Source organism: Acinonyx jubatus, chromosome X (genome assembly GCF_027475565.1).
Source record: "Acinonyx jubatus isolate Ajub_Pintada_27869175 chromosome X, VMU_Ajub_asm_v1.0, whole genome shotgun sequence".
Taxonomy (NCBI): domain Eukaryota; kingdom Metazoa; phylum Chordata; class Mammalia; order Carnivora; family Felidae; genus Acinonyx; species Acinonyx jubatus.
Genome location: NC_069389.1, coordinates 84,304,409 through 84,329,107, shown reverse-complemented (window position 1 = coordinate 84,329,107; position 24,699 = coordinate 84,304,409). Strand labels below are relative to the sequence as shown.

Genomic DNA, 24,699 nt, shown 5'->3' with positions numbered 1-24,699 from the left:
AAGGGTTATTTTTTACTTCATAAAGAACTGCCAAATTGTCTTCCAGACTAACTATACATTGTATTCTTACCAGCAAATCTGTAAGAGTTCAGTTGTTCCACAACTGGCCAGTGCTTGGTTATTGTCAGGTGTACTAGTTTTGCCATTTTAATGAATGTGTTGTAGTACCTCATTATGATTTTAACTCACATTTGCCTAATGACTAATGATATTGAGCATCTTTTCATGTGCTTTTTTGCCATCCATATATTTTCTCTGGTAAATGTCTGTTTCACCATTTTTCAGTATGCTGTTTGTTTTCTTACTACTGACATTTGAGAGTTCTTTATATATTCTAGATATAGTCCCTTATCAGCCATGTAGTTTTCAAATATTTTGTCCCAGTCTGTGACTTGTATGTTCATTCTCGTAACAATGTCAAAGAACAAAGGTTCTTTATTTTGACAAAGTTAGATTTCTTTCTTTTCTTTAATGGATTTGTTTTTGCTGTCTTATCTAAGTAATCTGTGCCTAGCCCAAGTCTTGAAGATATTTTTCTCCAAAGTTTTCTTCTAAGAATTTCACGGTTCTAGGTTTTATATTTAGGTCTGTGATCCGTTTTGACTTAAATTTTACAGACAGTATGAAGTATGAATTGAGGTTCATGGTTTTTGCATAAAGATACTTAATCATTGCATATGGAGAGCCAACAATTGACTACCCTTGCTTCATTGAAGTGCCTTTGTACCTTTGTTGAAAATCAACTGACCATATACATGTGGGTCTTCTCCTGGACTCTCTTCTATTCCCTTGATCTAAAGGTCTAGCCTCTCTCCAATACCACACTATATTGTCTATTGTATCTTCAAAATAATTCTGAAAATTAGGGAAATGTGAGTCATCCAAATTTGTTCTTCATTATAACGACTGTTTTGGTTATTCTAGTTCTTTTGCTTTTCCATATAAACTTAGCACCAACTTGTCAAAATACAAATGATCCCACTAGGATTCTGATTGGAAGTGCACTGAATCTATAGATTAGTTTGGGGGGATTTGACATCTTAACAACAGTGAGTCTTCTGACCCATGAATATGGCATATCTCTCCATTTTTTTGGTCCTTTGATTTCTTTCATTGGTGTTTTGCAGTTTTCAGCATATAGATCGTGTATGTATTTTGCAAGATTTATACCTAAGTACTTAATGGTCTGAGTGCTATTATAAATGGTAATTATTATTTCAATAAGCTCTATAGCTATTTTTATAGGTATCTTTGATATATGTTTTACACACCAATGGCAGTTTTAACTGTCCTAAATCTAAAACTGTTCAAGTAAAGTTGCACTGAGGAATTGTATTAGTTCCCTGTTTTTGCTATAAAAAAATTATCATAACTTAGTGTCTTAAAATAACACAAATTTATTTTTTTATTGTTCTGGAAATCAGAAGCCTAAAAGTCAATGTTTTGGCAGTGCCATGTACCTTCTGGAGGCTTCAGGGGGATAATCCATTTCCTCACCTTTTCTAGCTTCTAGAAGCTGGCTGTATTCCTTGGCTCATGACCCCTTTCTGGCATCACTATAACCTTCTTGCTTCCTTGGTCACATATTCTACTGTACTGCAGTCCAATCTCCCTTTTTCTTCCTCTTATAACAACACTGTGATTATGTTTAGGAGCTACCTGGATAATCCAGGATAATCTCCTCATCTCAAGATCCTTAACTTAATTTTATCTGCAAAGTCCTTTCTGCCATATTAGGTAATATTTACAGGTTCCAAGGATTAAAACCTAGATATCTATGGAGGCCACTGGTCATTATTCAGCCTACTTCAAGTATCAAATAGATTAAAAAAGTCAATAAGATTTATAAATTCCAATGAAAAGCATACTTCGGAAGAACATTTTGTTTTAACAATAACTTGGTAGCATTGCTTTAAAACAAACAGGATTTAAAAGTCATAAATGTACCTTGTCTCCTTGTTTCAGTGCACGCAGTTGAAGCCTTCCAATAGCTTTTTTAGCATCTGCCTTTAGTTGTCTCTGCAATATAAAAATCATATTAGAAAAAATATTTTTAAAAGAAATATGGTGAAAAAGGGAGAGAGGATTAATAAATATTTTTCAGGTACAATTATAAATAACATTTTTAATGATAATTTAATTATCCATAATAAATGTCCCACTTATCAGGCAGAATTTTCAAATTACTGAAACTTTTCACTTATGTTTCCCTACCTTCTTAAATAATACCTTTGGATTACAATGACAAAACTACTATTGCAATAACCCAATGACAAAGCTACTATTGCAAATGGATTCAGATGTATGAATTTTCAAAGCACTTCCTATTTTCAACCTTAGAGTATCTTAAAATGCATCTTTTCCCATTTCTTTTTTGAATTGTGTCTTGTTTGTAAAAAGTGTACAGGATTTGTATTCAAATGGACCTAGATTCAAAATATGACTTTGTCACTTACTAAATGAATAGTCCTAGACAGGTGATTGATTAAATCTTTAAACTTGTTTAATCACCTATACCATGCAGATAATACCAATCCATACAGTGTTATTTCGTATTAGGGGGAAAATTGCTGTTTATAACCACTACTGCCTTATAAGAAGGGTAGAGTCTGATAAAGTAGTAGTAAGTCTTTCTTGTTTCACTGAACATATATGTACCTGAGTCTAGATATGAGAAAGCAAGCCCCAGACTCATTTAGGGACTAAGGACTAAAATATGCATACTTGGATCAGAAATGAAATTGGGAATTCAAGATGGTAGCATAGGAAGATCCTGAATTCACCTCCTCCCATAGACACAACAAATTAGTTGTATGACATATGGAATAATTTCCTTCGAAAAAGAGCTGAAAACTAAATAAAAAGAGCCCCCACAACAAAGGATAAAAGAGTAAATGGGTGAGACAGAGACATAGTCTCATCAAAAACAGACAAAACAAAACACAACAAAACAAAACCCACCCCAGATACAGTGATCCACAATTGAGAGGAATCTCAAACATATGGAACTTTTCCCTAAGAAGCAAGGGGTCTATGCTTCACATCAGGCACCCCAGCCCCTAGATCTTGCATAGGCAAGACAAGCCCCCAAAGTGCCTGGCTTTGAAAACCAACAGGGATTAGTTTCAGGAAAACCATTAAAATAGAGAACAGAGAACCCTCTCTCAAAGGGCTCAATGCACAGACTCACTTACCATTTGAACCATTGTAAAAATACCAGCTTTAAGTGTGTGCCAGAGAGCCAGAAAATTTGTTGGGACTCTATCTGAGGATGGAGACACTGGCAAGTGCCATTTTTGATAACTCACTCTAACTTGCTAATGCTGGTACTGGCAGTGACATTTTAGAACTCTTCCTCTAGCCTGTTGGTGCTAGATGGTACACCCCACTGAGGGCCCTGCCCACCCCCATGCCAGAGCTGTGGCCCCACCAAAGCAAGCAGTAATGCCCAGCTCACACAGGCATCGTCCCTCGAGCCTGGTGGAGGTGGCCAGGGGGATAGCACTGCTGAGCTCTATGGGACATCTCCCACACAAGATCACTCCATCAAGTCCGGGAAAGGTAGTTGATTTGCATAATACAGAGAAATAAATACAGAACATCAGGCAAAATGAGAGAAATATGTTCTAAATGAAAGAACAAGGTCCAGGAACCCCAGAGAGTTCCAAATAAGACAAACACAAAGAGATACACACCAAAAACAAAACCAAAACCAAAACCACTATAATTAACATGGTAAAAATTAAAGAGAGAATCTTAAAAGAGGCAAGAGAATAACCAACTTGCTACCTACAGGGGAAGCCCCATAAGTCTACGAGCAGATTTTTCACCAGAAACTTTGCAGGCCGGAAGGGAGTGGTATGACATATTTAAGTGCTGGAAGCAAAAAAAATTTCCAAGCAAGAATTCTCTACCCAGCAAGGTTATCATTCAGAATTGAAGGGGAGATTAAGAGTTTCTTAGATAAGTAAAAACAGAACAAGTTTGTCAACCATTAAATCAGCCTTACAAGAAATGTTAAAGGGACTTCTTTAAGCTGAAAAGAAATGGCACTAATCAATAGAAAATTTATGAAAGTAATAATCTCTCTGGAAAAGGTAAGTACATGGTAAAGAGAGCAGATTAATCACTTATAAAACAAGTATAAGATTAATAGACAATAGTAAATTTAAGACTATAGTAATTATTTAAGGGTTGCATAAAACAAAAAGATGTAGAATGTGACAGACATAAAATGGGGGGAACTAAAAATGTGAAGTTTTGAAATGTGTTCAAATTTAAGTTCCTATCAACTTAAAACCTACCATTATATATTATGTTACATACAAACATCATGGTTACCACAAGGCAAAAACTTTAGTAAATACACTAAATAAGAAAGAAACCTAGGGGCACCTGGGTGGCTCAGTTGGTTGAGTGTCCAACACTTGATTTAAGCTCAGGTCATGATCTCATGGTTTGTGAGATCAAGCCCTGTGTCCAGCTCTGTGCTGACAGCACAAAGCCTGCTTGGGATCTCTCTGCCCCTTCCACACTTGTGTGCTCTCTTCCCTTCTCTAAACAAACAAACAAACAAACAAACAAACAAATATTTTTTTAAAAAAGAAAGAAAGAAATTTAAATATAACACTAAAGAAGCCCTTAAACCACAAGGGAAGAGAAAAAGAAGAAAGAGAAGAAACTACAAAAAAGCCAGAAAACAAGTAACAAAATGTCAATAAGTCAATATCTATCAATAATTACTTTAAATGTAAAACGGAATAGATTCTAAAATCAAAAGGTACAGAGTGGGTGAGTGGATAAAAAAAAGACCCAACTTTACACTACCTACAAGAGACTCACGTCAAAAGTAAAGAGACTGAAGGTGAAGGGACAGAGAAAGATATTCCATGCAAATGGAAATGAAAAGAAAGATGGTGTAACTATACTCATACCAGACAAAACAGACTTTAAAACAAAGACTGTAAAAAAGACAAAGAAGGACATTATGTAATGTAAAGGGGCCAATCCAGCTAGAAGATATAACATTTACATATATATATATATATATATATATATATATATATATATATATATGCACCCATCACAGAAGCACCAGCATATATAAAGCAAGTATTAACAGACCTAAAAGGAGAAATTGACAGCAATACAATAACAGTAGAGGACTTTAACACTCCATATACATCACTGTATAGATCATCCAGAGAGAAAATCCAATATAGAAACATCAGCCTTAAACAACACATTAGACCAGATGGGCTTGATAGATATATACAGAACATTCCATCCAAAAGCAGCAGAATATACATTCTTGTCAAGTGCACATGAAACATTCTCCAAGATAAATTACATGTTGTATCACAAAACAAGTCTAAAATTCAAGAAGATTGAAGTCATATCAAGCATCTTTCCAACCATAATGGTTATAAAACTAGAAATCAATTAAAGAAAAGTGGAGGGGCGCCTGGGTGGCTCAGCTGGTTAAGCGTCTGACTTTGGCTTGGGTCATGATCTCACAGTTCGTGAGTTCAAGCCCCACGTCGGGCTCTGTGCTGACAGCTCGGAGCCCGGAGCCTGCTTGGGATTCCGTGTCCCGCTCTCTCTCTGCCCCTCCCCTGCTCACACTCTGTCTGTCTCTCTCTCACAAATAAACATTTAAAAAAATGGAAAAAACAAAAAATGTAGAAATGAAACATACTACTGAACAACCAATGAGTCACTAAAAAAAAAAAAAAAAAATCAAAGAAAAAACATACCTAGAGACAAATGGAAACAGAAATACAACATACCAAAACCTATGTGATGCAACAAAAGCAGTTCTAAGAGGGAAATTCATGGTAATATAGGCCTACTTCAAGAAACAAGAAAAATCTTAAATAAACAATATAACTTTAAACCTTAAAGAAACTAGGGAAAAAAAGGAACAAAGACTAAAATTAATAGAAGGAAGGAAATAATAAAGATCACAGTGGAAATAAATGAAACAGAGACTAAAAAGATAGTAGAAAAGATCAATAAAACTAATAAAACTTTTCAGAGACGTTTCTCTGAAAAGATAAACAAAACTGATAAATGTTTAGCTACGCAACCAAGAAAAAAAAGAGAGAGGGCTCAAGTAAATAAAATCAGAAATGAAAGAATTTACAACTGATACCACAGAAATACAAAGGATCATAAGAACTACTACAATTATATGCCAGCAAGTTGGGAAAACCTAGAAGAAATGGATAAATTCCAGGTAACACACAACCTTCCAAGTCTGATTATGAAGAAAATAGAAAACCTGAATAGACCAATTCTCTAGTAAGGAGATTAAATCAGTAATCAAAAACCTCCCAACAAACAAAAGGACAGGACCAGATGATTTCACTGGTGAATTCGACCAAACATTCAAAGAATATTTAATACTTATGCTTCTCAAACTCTTTCAAAAATTGAAGAGAAAGGAACACTTCCAAACTCATTTTACGAGACCAGCATTACCCTGATACCAAAACCAGACAAGGATACCACATAGAAAATTACAGGCCGATATCTTTGATGAACACAGATGCAAATATCCTCAACTAAACATTAGCAAAGTGCATTTAACAATACATTAAAAAGATCATTTAGCACGATCAAATATGACTTACTTCAGGGATACAAGAATGGATCAACATCTGTAAGTCAATCAACATGATACACCACATTCATAGAATGAAGGATAAAAATCATGACCATCTCAGTAGATACAGAAAAAGCATTGACAAAATTCAACATCCATATCTGATAAAAACTCTCAACTAAGTGGGTATAGAAGGAATGTATCTCAACATAATAAAGGCTATCTATGAGAAACTCGCAGCTAACATCATACTCAATGGTGAAAAAACTGAAAGCTTTTCCTCTAAGATCAGGAACAAGACAAGGATGCCCACTCTCGCCACTTTTATTCAATGTAGTATTGGATGTCCTAGCCACAGCAAAAAGGTAAGAAAAAGGAATAAAATGAATCCAAATAGGAAAGGAAGTAGGAAAACTGCAGATGACATGATACTATATATATACAACCCTGAAGTTTCTCCCAAAAAACTATTAGAAAAAATGAATTCAGTAAAGTTGTAGAATATAGAATCAATATACAGAAATCTGTTATATTTCTACACACTAATAATGAACTATCATAAAGAGAAATTAAGAAAGCAATCCCATTTGCAATTGCATCAATAACAATAAAATACCTAGGAATAAATTTAACCAAGGAGGTAAAAAAAACCTGTACACTGAAAACTATAAGATGAAAGAAGCTGAATAAGACAAAAATAAAGGAAAGATATCTCATGCTCTTGGATTGGAAGAATTAATATTGCTAAAATGACCATACTACTCAAAGCAACCTATAGATTCAATGCAATCCCTATCAAAATTCCAATCCATTTTTCACAGAACTGGAACAAATAATTCTAAAATCTGTATGCAACCACAAAAGATCCCAAATATCCAGGGCAATCTTGAGAAAGAAGAACAAACCTAGAGGTATCACGCCCTCAGAGTTCAAACTATACTACAAAGCTATATAGTAATCAAAACAGTGTGGTATTGGCATGAAAACAAAGATCAATAGAACAAAATTGAGAGCTCAGAAATAAATCCATACATATGCAGACAATTTATGACAAAGGAGCCAAAAATATATAATGGAGAAAGGACCTTCTCTTCAATAAATGGTGCTGGAAAAATTTGACAGCCATATGGAAAAGAATAGAAACTAAACCACTATCTTACACCATACACAGAAATTAAAATAGATTAAAGACTTGAATGTAAAACCTGAAACCATAAAATTCCTAGAAGATAGCATAGGCAGTAAGCTCCTTGACATCAGTCTTAGTGATATGTTTGTAGATCTGACTCCAAAGTTAAGGAAAACAAAAGCAAAAATAAACAAATGAGACACATCAAACTAAAAAGTTCTGCACAGCAAAGGAAAGCATCATCAAAGCAAAAAGGCAACTTACTCAATGGGAGAAGATATTTGCAAATCACATATTTAATAAGGGGTTAATAGCCAAAATAGAGAAAAAAGCTCTACAATTGAACAATAAAAAACTGAACAACCTAATTTAAAAAGGGAACAGAGGTTCTGAATAGACATTTTTTCCAAAGAAGACATACAGATGGCTAACAGGCACATGAAAAGATGTTCAATATCACTAATTATTAGAAAAATGCAAACCAAAACCACAATGAAATATCACCTCACACCTGTTACAATGGCTATTATCGAAAAGACAAGAAATTAATGTTAGAGAGGATGTGGGAATATAAGCTGATGTAGCCACTAGGAAAACAGTACAGAAGTTCCTCAAAAAGTTAAGAATAGATCTACCATAAGATCTAGCTGCTCCAATTCTGGGCATTTATCCAAAGAACACGAAATCAAATCACTAATTCAAAGAGATACATACATCCCTATCTTCAATACCACATTATTTACAATAGCCAAGATATGGAAACAACCTAAATGTCCATCAGTAGATGAATGAATAGAGTATGTGGTTGGTATGTACACACACACACACACACACACACACACACACACAGGAAGACTATTCAGCCATAAAGAATGAAATTTTGCCACTTACAATAACATGGATGGATCCTGAGAATATTATGCTAGGGGCACCTGGGTGGCTCAGTCAGTTGAGCGTCTGACTTTGGCTCAGGTCATGATCTCACAGTTCAAGAGTTTGAGCCCAGCTTCAGGCTCTGTGCTGACAGCTCAGAGCCTAGAACCTGCTTTAGATTCTGTGTCTCCCTCTCTCTCTGTCCCTCCCCTGCTTATGCTCTGTCTCTCTGTCTTTGTCTCTCTCAAAAATAAACATCTAAAATTATTTTTAGAAAGAGAGAATATTATGCTAAGTGAAATAAGTCAGGCAGAGAAAGACAAATACCCTATGATTTCACTCATATGTGGAATCTAAGAAAAAAACCAAAATAATATAAAAACAAACTCAGATACAGAGAAGAGATTGATGGTTACCAGAGGGAAAGGGGTTGGGCAAGATGGGCAAAGGGGGTCAACTGAATGGTGATGGATGGTAACTAGGCTTTGGTGGTGATCATTTTGTAGTACATACAGATGTCCAATTATGTTGTACACCTAAAAGTTAAAGTTATATACCAATTTGACCTCAATAAAAACACAAGAAGTGAAGTTAGGGTATAGGGGGAAATCTAAAATGTAAGGGAAAGGTAAGAAAGAATCAATGAAAGGCTGTCCCTCTTTGTGGGGTGAACAGCTAAAAGGAAAAAAATCCCAGGTAGTAGGAGATATTTGGTGTTAATTTAAAATTACTTGTAATCCTGCAAATAAATCCTTTCTTCCGCTTCAGTAAAATCTACATACATGAATGCCTCAAGTGAATATAATACATGAGTAAATTGAATAAAAGGCTAGGTTTCACACTTGGGTGAATGCTGTTTGGAACAGAGACACAACATGTGCAGCATGGCAAGATGATAAGCAATCTTCCTATTTTCTACTGTAAAATGAACTTAGTAGAAATTCAGCAAACAGCAGGTACTCAGAACCAGAGGTCATTGTGAATATGTACCTCTATCCCCAGCAGGGAAACCCCCAGCTAACATGAAGAATATGTGGAAATCAGAGATAATGTAAGTTAAGAATTCAGTATAATGTCTGGCATATAGCAGACACTAAATAAAATGTTGATTAAATGAAAATATAAACTACTATTCATCAATAAGTCTAACAGGTTCTTGTAACATATTTATACATATCTGTAGCAAATATATTTTGGAAAGGAATAATCCATGAGTAAAGGTATATATGAGGACATTCCTTAATGCCTAAACCTGCCTCTATATATTTTGTGAAAGGTATTTGGCTTAATGCCAAGGAGATTCCTAGACAAACTATTTCTTTGCTGTCTCAGGAACAGCTGAAACTTCTGAGCTTGTTACCAGAGTAGCAGATCTAGCTTAACAGAAACAGTTAACAGGAAGGCCTAGCTAGTCCTTTGAAGGAAATATGGTAATCAAGACCATTCACTCCCACTTTGGGACTTAATTGTGAGTTAACTCAAAAGGGCAATTCAGTGATGGTACTTTATTTTATGCACACATATTTTCTGTCCTGTTACCTGCATCATAAGTAAATAATAGGGGGACAGTGTAAGTAAATGAGGTACACTTAGGATCTTTAGAGCTGGAAGAACTCTTAGAAATCACCTACCCTGATATCTGATGGATAAGAAAACTGATGTCTACTGCCTTGCTCAAAATCTCAGAGTTGGTTAGTGTAGGTCCCGTTGAAGCCTAGAGTTAAGTGTTCCCTTCCCTAATATCAAGGTAGTTGTCTTTTTTTTTTTTTTTTACCGTAGCTTGCACTAGGAAGCTAGTACTACTATTTCCTTATATTTATGTAGTTATTTTATAATTTAAAATTATTTTTGATGTCTGTTACCTCATTTAATCCCAACAACTCCTTGAAGGAGATTAACATACCCATTTTAGAGATGAGTAAATGGAGGCTTGAAAAAGTTAAATAACTCATCCAAAAGGGAATGCAACCTCTAAATGATAGAGCTGTTACTGGGACTTTGCTCCTCATACTTCAAGATTCCATTACAATACGTCTACAACTCAGCTACTTTCTGAAGCTTTTCCAACACCTGGATTCTAAGATCTATGAAACTGTGGCCAGTCCTTATAGTGAACAATCAGTATGCCCAAGGGTCCTGGCACTGGCCTAGACTTCCAAACATCAGTACTTTCTTTTCACATAGATCATAAGCTATTTAGAAACCTAGATGTGAACACTGCAAATGGTTAAAAAAAAGAGCTAACAAGAAAAACAGGCAAAGAAAAAAAATGTAGTTGATGATAAGTCTTTGACAATCATTTTGCATTTTGTCTTTAGAGCACTTCTGATTTAAACAAGCTCTGTGACACAATCAAGGAATTGCACTCACTAGGAGGTGATACATCTCTAGAGTATTTACTTGAGTCTACGTAGTCTGTTTTCTCATTCCAAAATATTCAACACAATTTAAATGCTTGAGTCTCCAGTGTGAGTGCTTATTAATTTATTAGGAATGAATGTTAAATATATAACTTTCTTTAGCCATATCAAAGACTAATGTAAATTTGAGGGATGGCCTCAAAGGCAAGCTCTAAATGTAATGTCCAAGTCTATGCTTATGAGAATAGAACTCACATTATAGAGAAATGCTAAAAAAAAAAAAGTTGAGGGACTATAAAAATACAGGGCAAAATCCAAGATGCCAGAGGATCCCAGGCAAGGGACTTGATTTTGAAGGATCTGTAAAAGACTTGCATAATAGTATAAACCCATGTTTATTAAAGCAGCTCTGGAATAAAAACAAGTCCTTTAAAAGGAAATGTGGGTAATTCCAATAGCTCCTACTGAGCTTTTATAAGGAAAAGCAAAGCCATTTTCTTTAAACATGGATGTGAGAATCATCATTTTGGTAAGAAGCACAAACTATGTTTTAGAGCCTGAATGAGGGTCACTCACAAAACTGCCAGTCCTCAAAATAGTTCAGTCACACTGACAGCAAGAGTTTCCAAGATACATTCATTCCTCTACAAACTGAAATCTGAGAACAACATTAAGATCAAGCAGTTTATGTTAAATACATATGTTTGGATATATTACTTAAGTCAAACTTCTTGGGTGCCCAAATATGTTTCCACATTTAAAGACAATGTGCCCAATACTAACTGTAATTTGTATTCTATTCCTTAAAAAGAACTTTAAGCATGTATCTAGTTTTTTATACAAATTTCTCTGGACACTTTTTAAATGTCTTGCCACCATTTCAGAATTCCCTCCTACCTTATAAATTCCAATAGCTCATTGTTTCTACCTCTTATCATATTCTGTAATTGTACTATTCATGTGTCTTTCCTACTAGGTTGTGAGTAGCTGGAGGAGTGGGGCTTAAACATTTTAAAATTTTTCCATAAAACCTAGTAATTGCTCAAAGAATAGCTTCTGAATTTAGAAAATCAAAACAGATTGTCGCAATTTTCTCATCCAAGTCACACTTGTACTCATTAAAAGCCTCTACTCTGCTAAATTTGGGAAAAGAAAGGTTTCAGGAACAGGTATTGTCCTCTACCGTGTGTCAGGTGCAACCCTAAGCTTTTTACATGTGTCATCTTGTTTAATCATTAACAGCCTTATGGAATAGGTATTTTAATATCCAAGTTTTATAGACAAGAAAAGGTTCAGAAGCTTGACTAAAGTCCAGGCAGCTGGTTAGTTGCAGAGCTGTGATTTAATTCAAGCCCAGGTTCTATCTGGCTTTAAAGCCCATGATCTCTCCACTATAGTACACTGCCTCCATTGTGTAATAGCAAAGAAGCCTTTAAAAAGGCTTCACATTCTTTGTGAAGAAGATAAATGAAAATAAAAACCGTCAAAGTCAGCTATTATCCAATCTTCAAATCCTTCCTAAATTCACTACTTACTGTGATTTGGGGAACTCTTTTAAGCAAATATTTTATACCAACAGACTCTCCCTGCCTCCTCTCCAATCCTAAGAGATACCTGGTCTAAGAATATTTGGCAAGAGACTTGAAGACTAATCCAAAAAAGCTTGGTTATCGGCCATTTTTCTTAACAGAAACTTAGTGTCATTACTCTATTCAAAAACTGTGATTGTTCTAGTCACTGAAGAATCTCATCTATATAGTTTTCTTAGTTCTGAGTGAGACTGTATTTGGGCTGGAAATGAAAAGCCAAGCCAATTATCATCAGATATTCCAACATTCAATTTTTAAAGTGTAAACTCAAAGATATCCTACCTAGTTTATTTGTGTATTTACATCCAATTAAGTAAAATAAATGTTGCAGGCTGGTGATTGATTTGTCAGCCTGGCTTTTGGTCCCAAGGCATTCAAGCTTTTAGCATAACTGAAACCCACATGAATAACACTAGGCATGGAGTCAAACCTAATTACTTGATGGGGGGCAGGGTGTGCAAAAGCAAGAAAGGAGAGTGGATGTAAGCAAACTAGATTTTCCTGCTTTAAGTCATCACTTCTTTTAAATAAAATTTTTCATAAAAAGTTTGACTCAGAATTTATAGAACAGAATACTTAAAATCAAGAATTATGGTAACAGGATTCTTTTCCTCAGATCTATTCCTTTGAACAAAATCAATGTCTGAGTCATGTGGCTATTCAGATATATGAGAACTGAAAGACTCTATTTTTTCAATGAAAATCTATGCATATTGTTTTAATGAAGTATTCCTAAAGGAAAGAGGAGGTACAGGCTATAAAGCAGTTTCTTATAAGTCTATGGAACTATAGAGATGGGGATAAATAGGAGTACAGACTACTTGCCTGGAGGTGATCACTGTGAACAGTGTGAGGAAATGCATTGTAAGGAAGAGTGGTGAGGAGATGGGGAATTTGACCCAGTAGATAGGTTATGACTCAGATTATTGCATTAAAAAAAGGCAATCAAAACCTTTAGAATTAGTGATATAAAAATAAAATTAGAGAAAGTGAATATAAAATAATCCTGAGACCCATTATAAGAGCTTCCTTTTGTTCAATGAGAGCTAGAGAAAGTCTATAAAACTAAGTCCTACTAAGAGAATAATTTGTTTAATCTGCTCTTCTAACATAAAGCCAAACAATGGTTTTGTAAAAGGTTCTAATAAGTCTTCAGGTAGGAACAGATACATACAAACACACCCACTGCAAATGTGTGTATTGACAGTGGTACAGTATGCGACACCTGATAAGTCTTCCAGTTTACTTCATGCACTAGTAGAGAAAACCTAATGTAACCAGAAATACTTCAGATATTTTTAGTCATGCTTTAAGTTGAAGGACAAATTTTAAGATATTAATGTAGCTTAGTGAGACCACATGTGAGTCCACAAAGGAGTGCTATCTCTTTGGTAGCAAACTACAAAGACATGCGTGACATATCTTTGCCCAGGGAACCAACTGGAGTCTCAGGGCTTGAGACTCAGATTGAGGCTGGTCACTAGGTAATCCTGCTAGTAACTGGCCATGCTGCCTGACACTCAGGACCCCAACAATGAAAATAGGTGCATATCATCCATCTTTACTGCCGTGCCTGGCAACCATGACAAGCTGGCACAACATGGTCCGTTGCTCCAGGTGTGTGTAACAAAATCATCAATAACGAACATAAAGAACACTTTGAGGGCCACATTCCCAGGGTTGGCCAAAGGCCAATCATGGTTCCCTTGGAGACTGGCAAGGAGTAAGCAACCAGATGTATTATGCTATTTCTTACTTCATAATCCATCCCCTATCTCTTGATCAAGGTCTTTTTAACAACAAAATAGTCATAGTTATTTGGACTTCTGCAATTAGTACAGCATTTATACATAAGGTGCAGTAAGGATAACAGAAGCATACCTAATACTTGCAGAAGCCAGTGAAGGGTGTAAATAGGATTCTTTTAATGTATAAGACAATTTCAAGCATCTTTATGTTGATGTGCCAGTTTAATTATCTGTTTACTTCCTTATTCTATGACTACTTGAACTTTGTGATAAACTTATAGTGTCATTTAATGTAATAATGGAATTAAATCTAATTCTTCCTCAGGCTAATCACTCTCCATTGGTATCATATCCTTTGGAGGTTTTAATTCAGTTTCCCAATACATATGACTATCACATGATTTATTTATATCAGGTAGTTGAATTTCACTAACAATACTGGTATTACACCATATCACAATATGGTTATGATGCAGTTAGGTTTGGTCACAAAATAAATCAGGAAGTATCACTGAAGTGTTTACTAAACCTTCCTAGAAGAACTGCTCTTTGCCCACATATTAGATATTATTATGGACAAGTGTTGTCACCAGTGAGGATGATTCTGTCATTTCTAGGTTCCATGTTAGCTGAGGACAAAGTCAATCATTTGTCTCACTTCACAGTATTATATAGTTATAGGTTCCCATTGACTGCTGTGCAGCAAGGCCATCTCCCTCTCCTGATGAGAGATCATTTGATGGGTATCATTTGATATTATTCCTACTAGCTCATCTTATTTTGGTCCATCCCTTTAGTCAAGATAGGTTAGAGATCAGCAATGTAATTTCAATTTCACTCAAAAAATTTCCATAAGTTTGGGATCTGTATGTGTCTCAAAGATGCTCTCCCTGAGCTTCCATAGCTAAAAATGGAAGGCCATTATATTGCCCCATGGTTACTTGGGGGCCTCCATTTGTATTAAGATCATTAGCAGGCCCTGTTGTGTCAGATATATGCTCTTTCCCAGTGTTAAGTGCTAGCATTCTCTAGCATTATGTATTAGGTTTGTGTGGCCATATTATCAAGGCTTTATCATCCTTCCAAGTGGATTCCCATTTTTCCCTCCTCCTAGAAGATGATCCCTTCCAATGTGTCTATTTCAAAGAATAAATTATTTTCTTCTGAAAGTCAGTCTTCATCAAAAGTTAATTCAGCTTCTTCCATTATACCTAGGCCAGCTTCTATTTCACCTACAGCTCTCTTTCATTTCACCAGCCAATGTTCGCTCCAACACACACTTTGTTGGTACTGAGTATTAACTGCTTAAAGTATGGTTAGGGTATGTGCACCAAACCACAAAATTCTGGGTATCTCATGCTTGAGTCAAGTTTATTGTGGTCACTCCCAAATTCAATTTAGTCTGAGCACACCATAAGGTTTTCCATAATCTTCCTTGTGTCGGGTTAGGGTTGTTCCCAGTGTGGACACAAATCTACCATGTAATGCCTAATATGTTAATTTTGTTCACAATCCATTGATACTTTTGTTTAAAAGCTTTCACTGCACGGAAACAGGGATGATATGTATTCTCACACATCATACTATGACATATCAAGCATGTGGCCACTATATACTGCCCAATATATTTGGGCATCTTGGCCATCAAAATTTATGGTTACACATTTATCAGTTTGACTGACATTATATATTATGCATTATAATAGTTCAGAGAAAAGACATTCCTGAATACTCTAATGAATTCCTAATATTCTAATGAAGGTAAGTTTCCATAACTCAGTTTCATTACCATTTATACCTGTAAAATGGGGTTAATGCAGTAAAGTATTTAGTGATAGTTATAACCATCATATGCATCAAGCTCTACCTTTAAAAAAAAAACAGGAAGTCAGGAAAACTAAATAACATGTAAATGATACCGTAACACTCAAATATTTATAAGCAAAAGGGATTACCAGTCATATATTTAATCCTTTAGTCACCAAAGGATACATAGATATAGCCTACTAAGTTGTGAAAGAAGCCCTTTCCAAAGCCTTCTATAAAAGGTGACAAGTTTTAATGTTATTCTTGACCATTTTTATAGAAGTTAATTTTCATAAAATATACTATAAACTATGAAAATTACTTAAATGAATGATGAAACCAGAGTTATATATTCAATGGAACTTATGCAACACCAGGCCATTCTTTATAAACTGTATTACTTTCTGAGTGGATTTAATGCCATATTAATAGATTTATTATAGCACTCAGAATATAGGAATTCATGCCCCACCATGAACATACACAAACCAAACACTCTTGTCATTGTATCCATAACCTTTAGTACTCATACTAGATACCAATTTCTCTCCCACCTCAGAGATAAAACAGCACAATATAGAAATGTCAAATATTAACACAGTGTGAAACTATTGAATGGCTTGGCCTAGGAATTTTAAACATCCTTTTGACCACAGCTAGTAACAGGCTGAACCTGCCACCAATGTTCTGTGAGGAACAGAAGTCAATTAACTTTAAACATTGAGATAATCATCACTCATTACCATATACCGGTGTCTAATTTTTATGAAGGTTTTGTAATAAGATTTCAATTTCTCATCTGTTCCTAAATTCAATGAACTTTCTTGCCATATAGAAATCTTCATTGCTCCCCCACTCCCAAATAAATTGGGTTCATTTTTGTTTCTTGGAGAAAGAGTACATGAAGTGGCCAGAATTTCATTGTCTTTGGAGGAACTTCTCAGTGCATATAGAAATATATTCTTGCCCTTACTATAATGATCAGCTGAAAACATTAAATCCCTACTGAGCATTCTGGAGAAATAGCATACCACTCTGCAGCTGTGTTGAGAATACATACTTGAGAGGGGGAGGAGTTAAATGATGGTGGCTTGCACCAGGGTGGAAGCAATGAAGTAGTGAGAAGTAACTGGATTCTGGATATACAACAAAGGTGGAACCAATGATATTTGCTGATAGAGGTTATATGGGAAGTGAGAGGTAAAAGAAGAATAAAGAATAACTCCAAGATTTCTGGCCTGGGGTCAGGAAAAGCTCTTTTGAAAAGGGAAGCAGTAATAGCATGTTTGTGTGTCCACAGTAACAGAAGACAAGGCAGAGGACATAGGATATAGACAGTCACAGACAGATGCGTAGATGTGGTGGTAGCATGGAGAGGTACTCTTTTGATCAATTTCCTCAGTGGAGTAAGATCCAAATGCCAAGTTGAGAGTAAAGTTGGAGGAGGTGTTGGCAGTTTAAGGAGAAAGGAACATGAATGATTAGTTACCTGTGAAAGCAGGGGGGAAATGCCTAAGAAAAGATAGTATGGTTGTCAGGCCACATTAAAGGCTCTCAGTTTGTGGTCATAGATTTAAAGAGAGACCAGTCTGTACTGATGTCAGTGTTTTCCTGTTACTTCAAAGTAGACACAGAGTAGGGAGGAATTAGGATTTAACCAGGGTTGGATTTTGACAGCAAGTGTAACAAATAGAGGGGCCAAAGGAACTGAAGATGTATACATGGCAATGACCATGGAAGTGAAGCTGGGTAAGAAGAGAAGGGAAGATATCAGGTGGATGAGGAACAGTTTAAAAGTGGTGGGGTTAATGGCATACAACCACCCTGTTCAATGATGCTTTTGTATTTTTGCTCTATTACTTCTATACTTTGTACCTATTTATATGTCAGTTAAAATATGATAGAAATTATGAATATGTGACTCTGGAGCCTAGCACTATATCATGCACAATTAGATATTTAAATCTGCCTTCTCATGATATTCAGCCTAGTCTCCCTTCCCAGTCCTAACCCCACATGCAAATACATGCATCCACAGGCACACACATACATGTAAAATAACAGTAGTTAACTTTGGGTGGTGATTACAGTTTTTTTGTTATATGGTGTTTGAGTGAGTTTTTTTCCCTTGTACTTTCTGATTTCTCAATTTTCTATATTGAGCATGAAACACTTTGGTAATTTAGAAAGAAATTTAAAAGAACATATATATTTATACCCATATATAATTAATTGCTGGCTGTGCTCCCTAATGAAGTGTCAGAAGATTTAATTAAGCAGGATTAAGGCCAAAGACAAATTACAAAAAATAAAAGTTGTGAGAGGATGGAAGCTGATATGCTTTTAAAAACTAGCAGTTTTCATAAAACATATGCATGGATCATTGTCTAGCAAGTGAAGTATATTAAAATGCATGACTCCAAAACTACAACTGAAAGAGTATTTTTAGATTGGAAGAAAGGACGATTACGGACCTGTTTCCTGCTTTGAGCTCTTGCATTCCGTAATCTTCGAGCAGAATAAAAGATAAAATAGCCCACAGTTGCTGCCGTAATAATAAAAAAGGACACAGAGACGAAGAAAATTGAATAGTGATTCACCCAAGGGCCATGTTTCTTCCCTACTTCGATGACCATTGTTACTTGTATGCCTCTTTGAATGGACTGTAGAATTTTTGTTCCTTTCAGATTGCCAATCATGATTGCAACAATGTCTCCTGCACCTGTAAAAGAAAAGAAATTCAGTTTTAGTTTTGGTAAGGCATTCTTAGTATAAAAATCCAATTGCTAAAGTGATTTTAAAGTATTCCCAATGAGACAATGAAAGGATACTCGTTCATTCAATTAACATTTATTGGGCACCTACTATGCATATACGTTATAGGGGATATAAACATACTGAGACTTGGTTATTGATCTTAAGTGACTCATAAGTTTAGTAAGGAGCTATGATATTTAACAAATACCTCCACTCTCCTCAGATTAACCACCTATAACTCAACAGTATTGAATTTGGGGTCCAATTTACCTCTTACATGAAAGCTTTCTTAAAGACAAATAGTCCCCTGGATGGTAGAGAACAGGGCTTTACATCCTAGGGAATCTGAGATTTGGGAAAGACAGAAATACTTAACTATGTATTTTCCCAATTTATAAAGTGATAGACTATCTCACAAGGTCACTACTAAAATGTACAAGAATTTATTGGGGTGCCTGGTGGCTTAGTCAGTTAAGCGTCCGACTCTTGGTTTCAGCTTAGGTCATGATCTCATGGTTTGTGGGTTCGAGCCCATGATAGTGGGCTGACAGTGCAGGGCCTACTTGGGATTCTCTCTCTCCCTCTTTTTCTGCCCCTCCCCTGCTTGCTCTCTCTCTCTCTCAAAAATAAACAAACTTAAAATGTACAAGAATTTACATAACAGGAGTAGTAATCTGAGATAAATGATGTCCACAAGCCCAAATGTACAATGTATATATTTATATATCTCCATGTGCACATTTTTCTATATCCTCAAAAGCAATATAAAATTTGTCCAGGGTACTCTAAGGTTTTGCATGGACCTAATCAGGTTAGCAATGAATAGAACATGAAAAATTAATAGTACTGTATGGTTCTACTCAACACCAACTAAAGTCAAGCCTGAAATTAGACTAAGCTTATTACTTAGTCTAATAGTCTAAATCTTAATCGAGAGGCTTAAACACTTCCCTCTCTACCCCCAACTATATAAATCTTGTGAAAAAAATAAAGGACAAACATTATCTTTCCCAATGTTGTGAGAACATCAGATTACTCATGTCATTCCAATGCTTATCAAGGTTTATATTCCTTCTAGTTTATATGACCTGAGACCAATAATCTTAAGCAAAAGAATAGAGTTCTTTGAACGTTAAGAGATTACCGACCAGAGAAACCTCCCACTGATACTAGGTTAAGGTACTAATCTTGGTTAATGATCAAACTTCAATCTGGAATAAACATAACTATACAAAACCCCCCACCACACACACATACACATAAATCCCAAAGGCCCTTTAAACTAGAATTTAAACACAAAAGTACATTATTCAAATAGTACTCACTTTCAATGATCAAATTAAGAGTACAAACCTTAAATGGCAATGTACATAGCAAAATTACTACCCAAGTAATCCCTTAAATTTAAGGTCCCCCAGTAGCCAAAGTCTTCAAAAGTTCAAGATGATGTCCTTACTTGAAGTTACTAATTCAAAAAATATATTTACAGGGTAGGATTACAGATCCTTAAAGTTCCAAAGACACTATTTTTGTTTTTTACATATGATAGCCATCTAGTTAAAACCTTTTACAACTTTACTAATTTGCCATCACTCAGTTTGGTGGACAATGACTTACTCTCTCTTCTCATTTACATGAAGAAAATCTCTAAAGCAGTGGAGGAGTCTGAAATGGCTTTTGTTGTATCTTTTTCCTCTTTCAGTAAATGACCCAAATATCCCTTATGGATCTAGAGTATTGGCTATTTTGCAAGAGAGTGGCTCACTTTTCTATTTATTTGGAAGCTTTAAATTTCTAGCTTTGGCACTAAAAGCCCAGATATTATTTCAATTCTCTTTTGTCATTATTTGTCTTTTCTCTATAAGCCATCTGTCAGGAACATTTCTGGTTATAAAATTGCAATTATATAATCTAGCATTCATTTCTGATATTGTAACCTGTATAATCTTTGAAAGTAAAGATAATTATAAAAATTCAGGTTTTAGAATATCATTTCAAAGATTTCTTTTTAAATCTAAGATGTGTCCCTTTAAACTTTTTTGACTGATAGAAATAAGTTTTCATTCTTTCATAAGACATGAGGTGGGTGGCAGGGGTGGATGATCAGGAAAATATGGACCATTGTAGTCAGATGGAGATTAAAAAGCAAGGACAGTAAGGAAATGTACTTTGTCTACACACGGCGAACAATGCTGTGCTTCAAATGCCCCAAATTCATATTCATACATTATATATATATATATATATATATATATATATATATATATATATATATATATATATGGTCCAACCATTGTATTAGCTTTGTAATCATATAAAAGGCCCATTTCTAAACATTATTATACATCTCTTCCTCCCTACACCTTTGCAACTATTCAAAAACTGCCACCTCCTTCCCTTCCCAATCACAGTTAATGGTATCACAACCCTCTGGTCATCTGGTGTGAATACCCAGAATCCTGTTTGAATATTCACTGCTAACCTAGTCAGTCATGCAGATGCTACTTTCCTGGTGTCTCCCATTATCAGATCCTTCTTTCCACTCCTGCTGCCTATTCAACATAGGTCCTCATGATTTCCTTGCCTGAACTACTTCAGTAATCTCCTAACTTGTGACTCTGTATCCAACATTCCCCTTCCCTTAAAGCTTCATCAGAGTTTACTTTCCTGGTTGACTTTTGCCGTCACTTGGTTGCATTATGTTTCTTTCCGGCACTAAAGTCTTTAGTGATTCCTTGGCCTCACATTTAAAGCCTTTTATGATCTGGTCCCAACTGACCTTTCCAGTTTGATACATCCCCACTACACCCCCATCTCATGAACATTCAGATCCCAAGCACATGGGGTTGGCTATTGTCATTCACTTTTTATAACTCTCCTTTTGTTCATTCTGTTCCCTCAGACTAAAATTTCCTCCATCTGCTGACATTCCCCCCTCCTTCTCTGCCTGTTCATTACCCAAATCCCAGCTCAAATGCTGCCTCCTATATTATTTTCCCAAGTTCCAAATGGGAACGTAAATGTTCCCTCTTTGTTCCCCTGTCACTTGGTTTTTAACCTTTATCTAATACTTCATTTTGCTTTTGCGTTTCAGTTGGCATGTCGTACTCCCTCCCTAAATTAAGAGCATTTTAAGGACAGAGAGTGTCTTTTAATTAACGATAGTAATGCTTTCCTTTAACAGGTATTGTCAGGGAATTAGGTATTCTATATAAGTAAAATTTCCAAGTAACAAAAAGTTTTACACAAATAATTTTAACAATTTTGAATGGACATTTTATTTATTTTTTTGAGGTGGTATAGGTTTATTGGTCCATTTATTAGGCTTCTTTTTCCTAATATTGACAGCTCTCCCCACTTAACTATAGTTTTATTTTTTATTGTGTAAAATACATACAGCATAAAATATACCATTTTAACCATTTTTAAGTGTCAAGTTCAGTGACATTAAGTGCATTTGCATTGTTCTGCAACTATCACCACCATCCATCTCCAGAACTTTTTCATTTCCTCCAACTGCAACTCTGTCTCCATTAAACACTAACTCCCCATTCCTCCTTCCCCCAGCCCCTGGCAACCACAATTCTTCCTGCCTCTATGAATTTGACTATGCTAGGTACCTCAAAGTGGAATCATACTATATTGTTCTTTTTGTGACTGGCTTATTCACTTAGCATAATGTCTTCAAGTTTCATTGGTGTTGTAGTATATATCAAAATGTCCTTCCTTTTTAAGGCTAAATAATATTCCTTGAATGGACATTTTAAAAATTAATCTATACTGTCCTATTTTCCTAACCAAGATATACTGATTAGGATTTATTATTAGCAGTGGATCACCTTTGTGAGCCATTATTTTACATGGTACTAGTAAGGTTATTTGTCCCTAAACTGTTATGAGTTTTCACCGAAGTCACTGATTTTTTGGATCTATAATGGACCTTAGAAATCATACAGTCTGACTCATTTCTGAGTTCTCACTTTGGGTTATTTTCTTTCAGGGAGGGAGGTTCTCACTTGTTGCCTCTAGCAGTATCTCTCACCCCTTTGTAATTTTATACTTCAAATCTGCTCTCAACTCTGAAAAGTCAGTGAAGCTTTGGTCCAAAGAAAAAGCAAACAGGCTTCCAAAGAGAGCTTGAGGGCTTTAGTTGCAAGTACCCTCTGATATTTATATTGGTTGCTCGGTGACATTTTTGTTTGCTTCCTGAATCCTGGCTATGCTCTGCATAATTGAGGTTGCCAGATAAGATTTATCTATAAACTAGACTCTGTTCCAAGTGCTTTATATGCATTAACATATTTAATCCTCACATCAACCCTATAAGGTAAGCATTGCTATTATCTCATTAAAGATAAGATTGACTAACTTGCCTAGGAGAACACAAGCTAATAAGTACACAACTGGTATCTGAACCCAGGCAGTTTGACTCCAGTGTCTCTGCTCTTCACCACCATTCTACATCAGCTATTCTTTGACTGTAAAAATGAAAATTAAATAGATACATTCAGGATGGGGGGAATGTCATGGTAAATGTTTAACAATGAGGAAGCCTTGAATGTTAGTGTGTGCCAATTTCCACGGTGTAAATAATGCTCCTGTGGCCATATGAATGCAGAGTTGGGAAAATATGGGAACAATTATCTTGATAGCATTCACTCCATTCAATAAGGAATCCTTGAACTTGCTACTTAAAAATCATTAGTAACACAATGTAGATCAAGTTTTTTACATCTTCACTCTACCTAAAATATTTTGGGAAAAGGGATAGATTAGGAATAGGTAACAATTAAGCAGAAGAAATACTCCAATTTCAAATGTTCAACAAAGAATAAAGGTTTTGGCCTGTGTCTAGCTTGGGAAAAAGGTAATGAACTAGACTGTGGCAACTCTTACTAATCTTACACAGTATCTTTCAATTAAAATGTTAATATAAATAAAGCATGTCGACCCTTGGCACTACTGGTGAAAAACACTTTCCAGTTCATAACATGGAGAAATTTGATCTAGGATTCTGCTGGTGGCCAGCCCCTTTCATGTCCTTCGAAGAGCTAATGCTATTATGGTTATGGCCTAATCTTATTTATGAACACAAGTTCACTGAATATTTATTGAGTATAAACTATGTACTAAGTTCTATACTTCTGGACCTCCCCCCACAAATACATTTAAATATTAATGTGTCAAAATGCAAAATAAATTCAAAAGCATTTTACAATATATGAAATATTCAAAGTATAATGATGGCGTGCTTCCAGCACCTTGGTATTCAAACACAAAATACAAGGAGGTGTGGAAAGCTGTTCCAGTATCATTTTCAACCAGTATTCCACTTTTAATATTAGAAAAGAGAGTGTCTGCAATGAGTGACTTACAAGTAATAAGTAAGGGCAACTGAAGGCCAAAGTACCTCTTCCAAAACTTAGTTCACATTCAATACTGCCCGACATTCTGATAATACAATGAAATCAGCACTTCTGAATTCACTCATATGTACAATGAATAAGATCTAGGTGTGAAGAAGTCCAACATGATTCTCCAACAAACATTTCCTCCATTAGAAAATCTGGAACTGATTCAAGTGGACTTCTGAATATTCATTTTGTTCACAGTAGCTTTCAAAGGCTCAGTTTCCCCCCACTATACCAACCAGGGCAGGTCAATGTATTTCAACTTAGGGCAAGTAGGGATGGTGAATGTATTTCAAAGAGGAACACTAAAGGTCATAAGACCAAGGAGTCCTAAGTGGCATTTTTTTTAAACCAGTAAAAAACAAACAAACAAGCAAAAAACCTAAACATCTGAACTTTCAGGTCTGACTAGCTTATCT

General features: G+C 35.5%; 1 protein-coding gene across 2 annotated transcripts in view; it reads right to left on the bottom strand.

Moving 5' to 3' along the window:
• RNF128 (ring finger protein 128) overlaps nucleotides 1-24,699 on the bottom strand; it is a 107,899-nt gene that overhangs the window by 12,724 nt on the left and 70,476 nt on the right. For both annotated transcript variants that reach the window (XM_015083677.3, XM_027054890.2), the window contains exons 2-3: nucleotides 18,587-18,834; nucleotides 1,948-2,019 (exon numbers count right to left, since the gene is read on the bottom strand). In XM_015083677.3, the coding sequence (XP_014939163.2) occupies nucleotides 1,948-2,019; nucleotides 18,587-18,834 (320 nt within the window). The remainder of the gene's footprint in view (nucleotides 1-1,947; nucleotides 2,020-18,586; nucleotides 18,835-24,699) is intronic.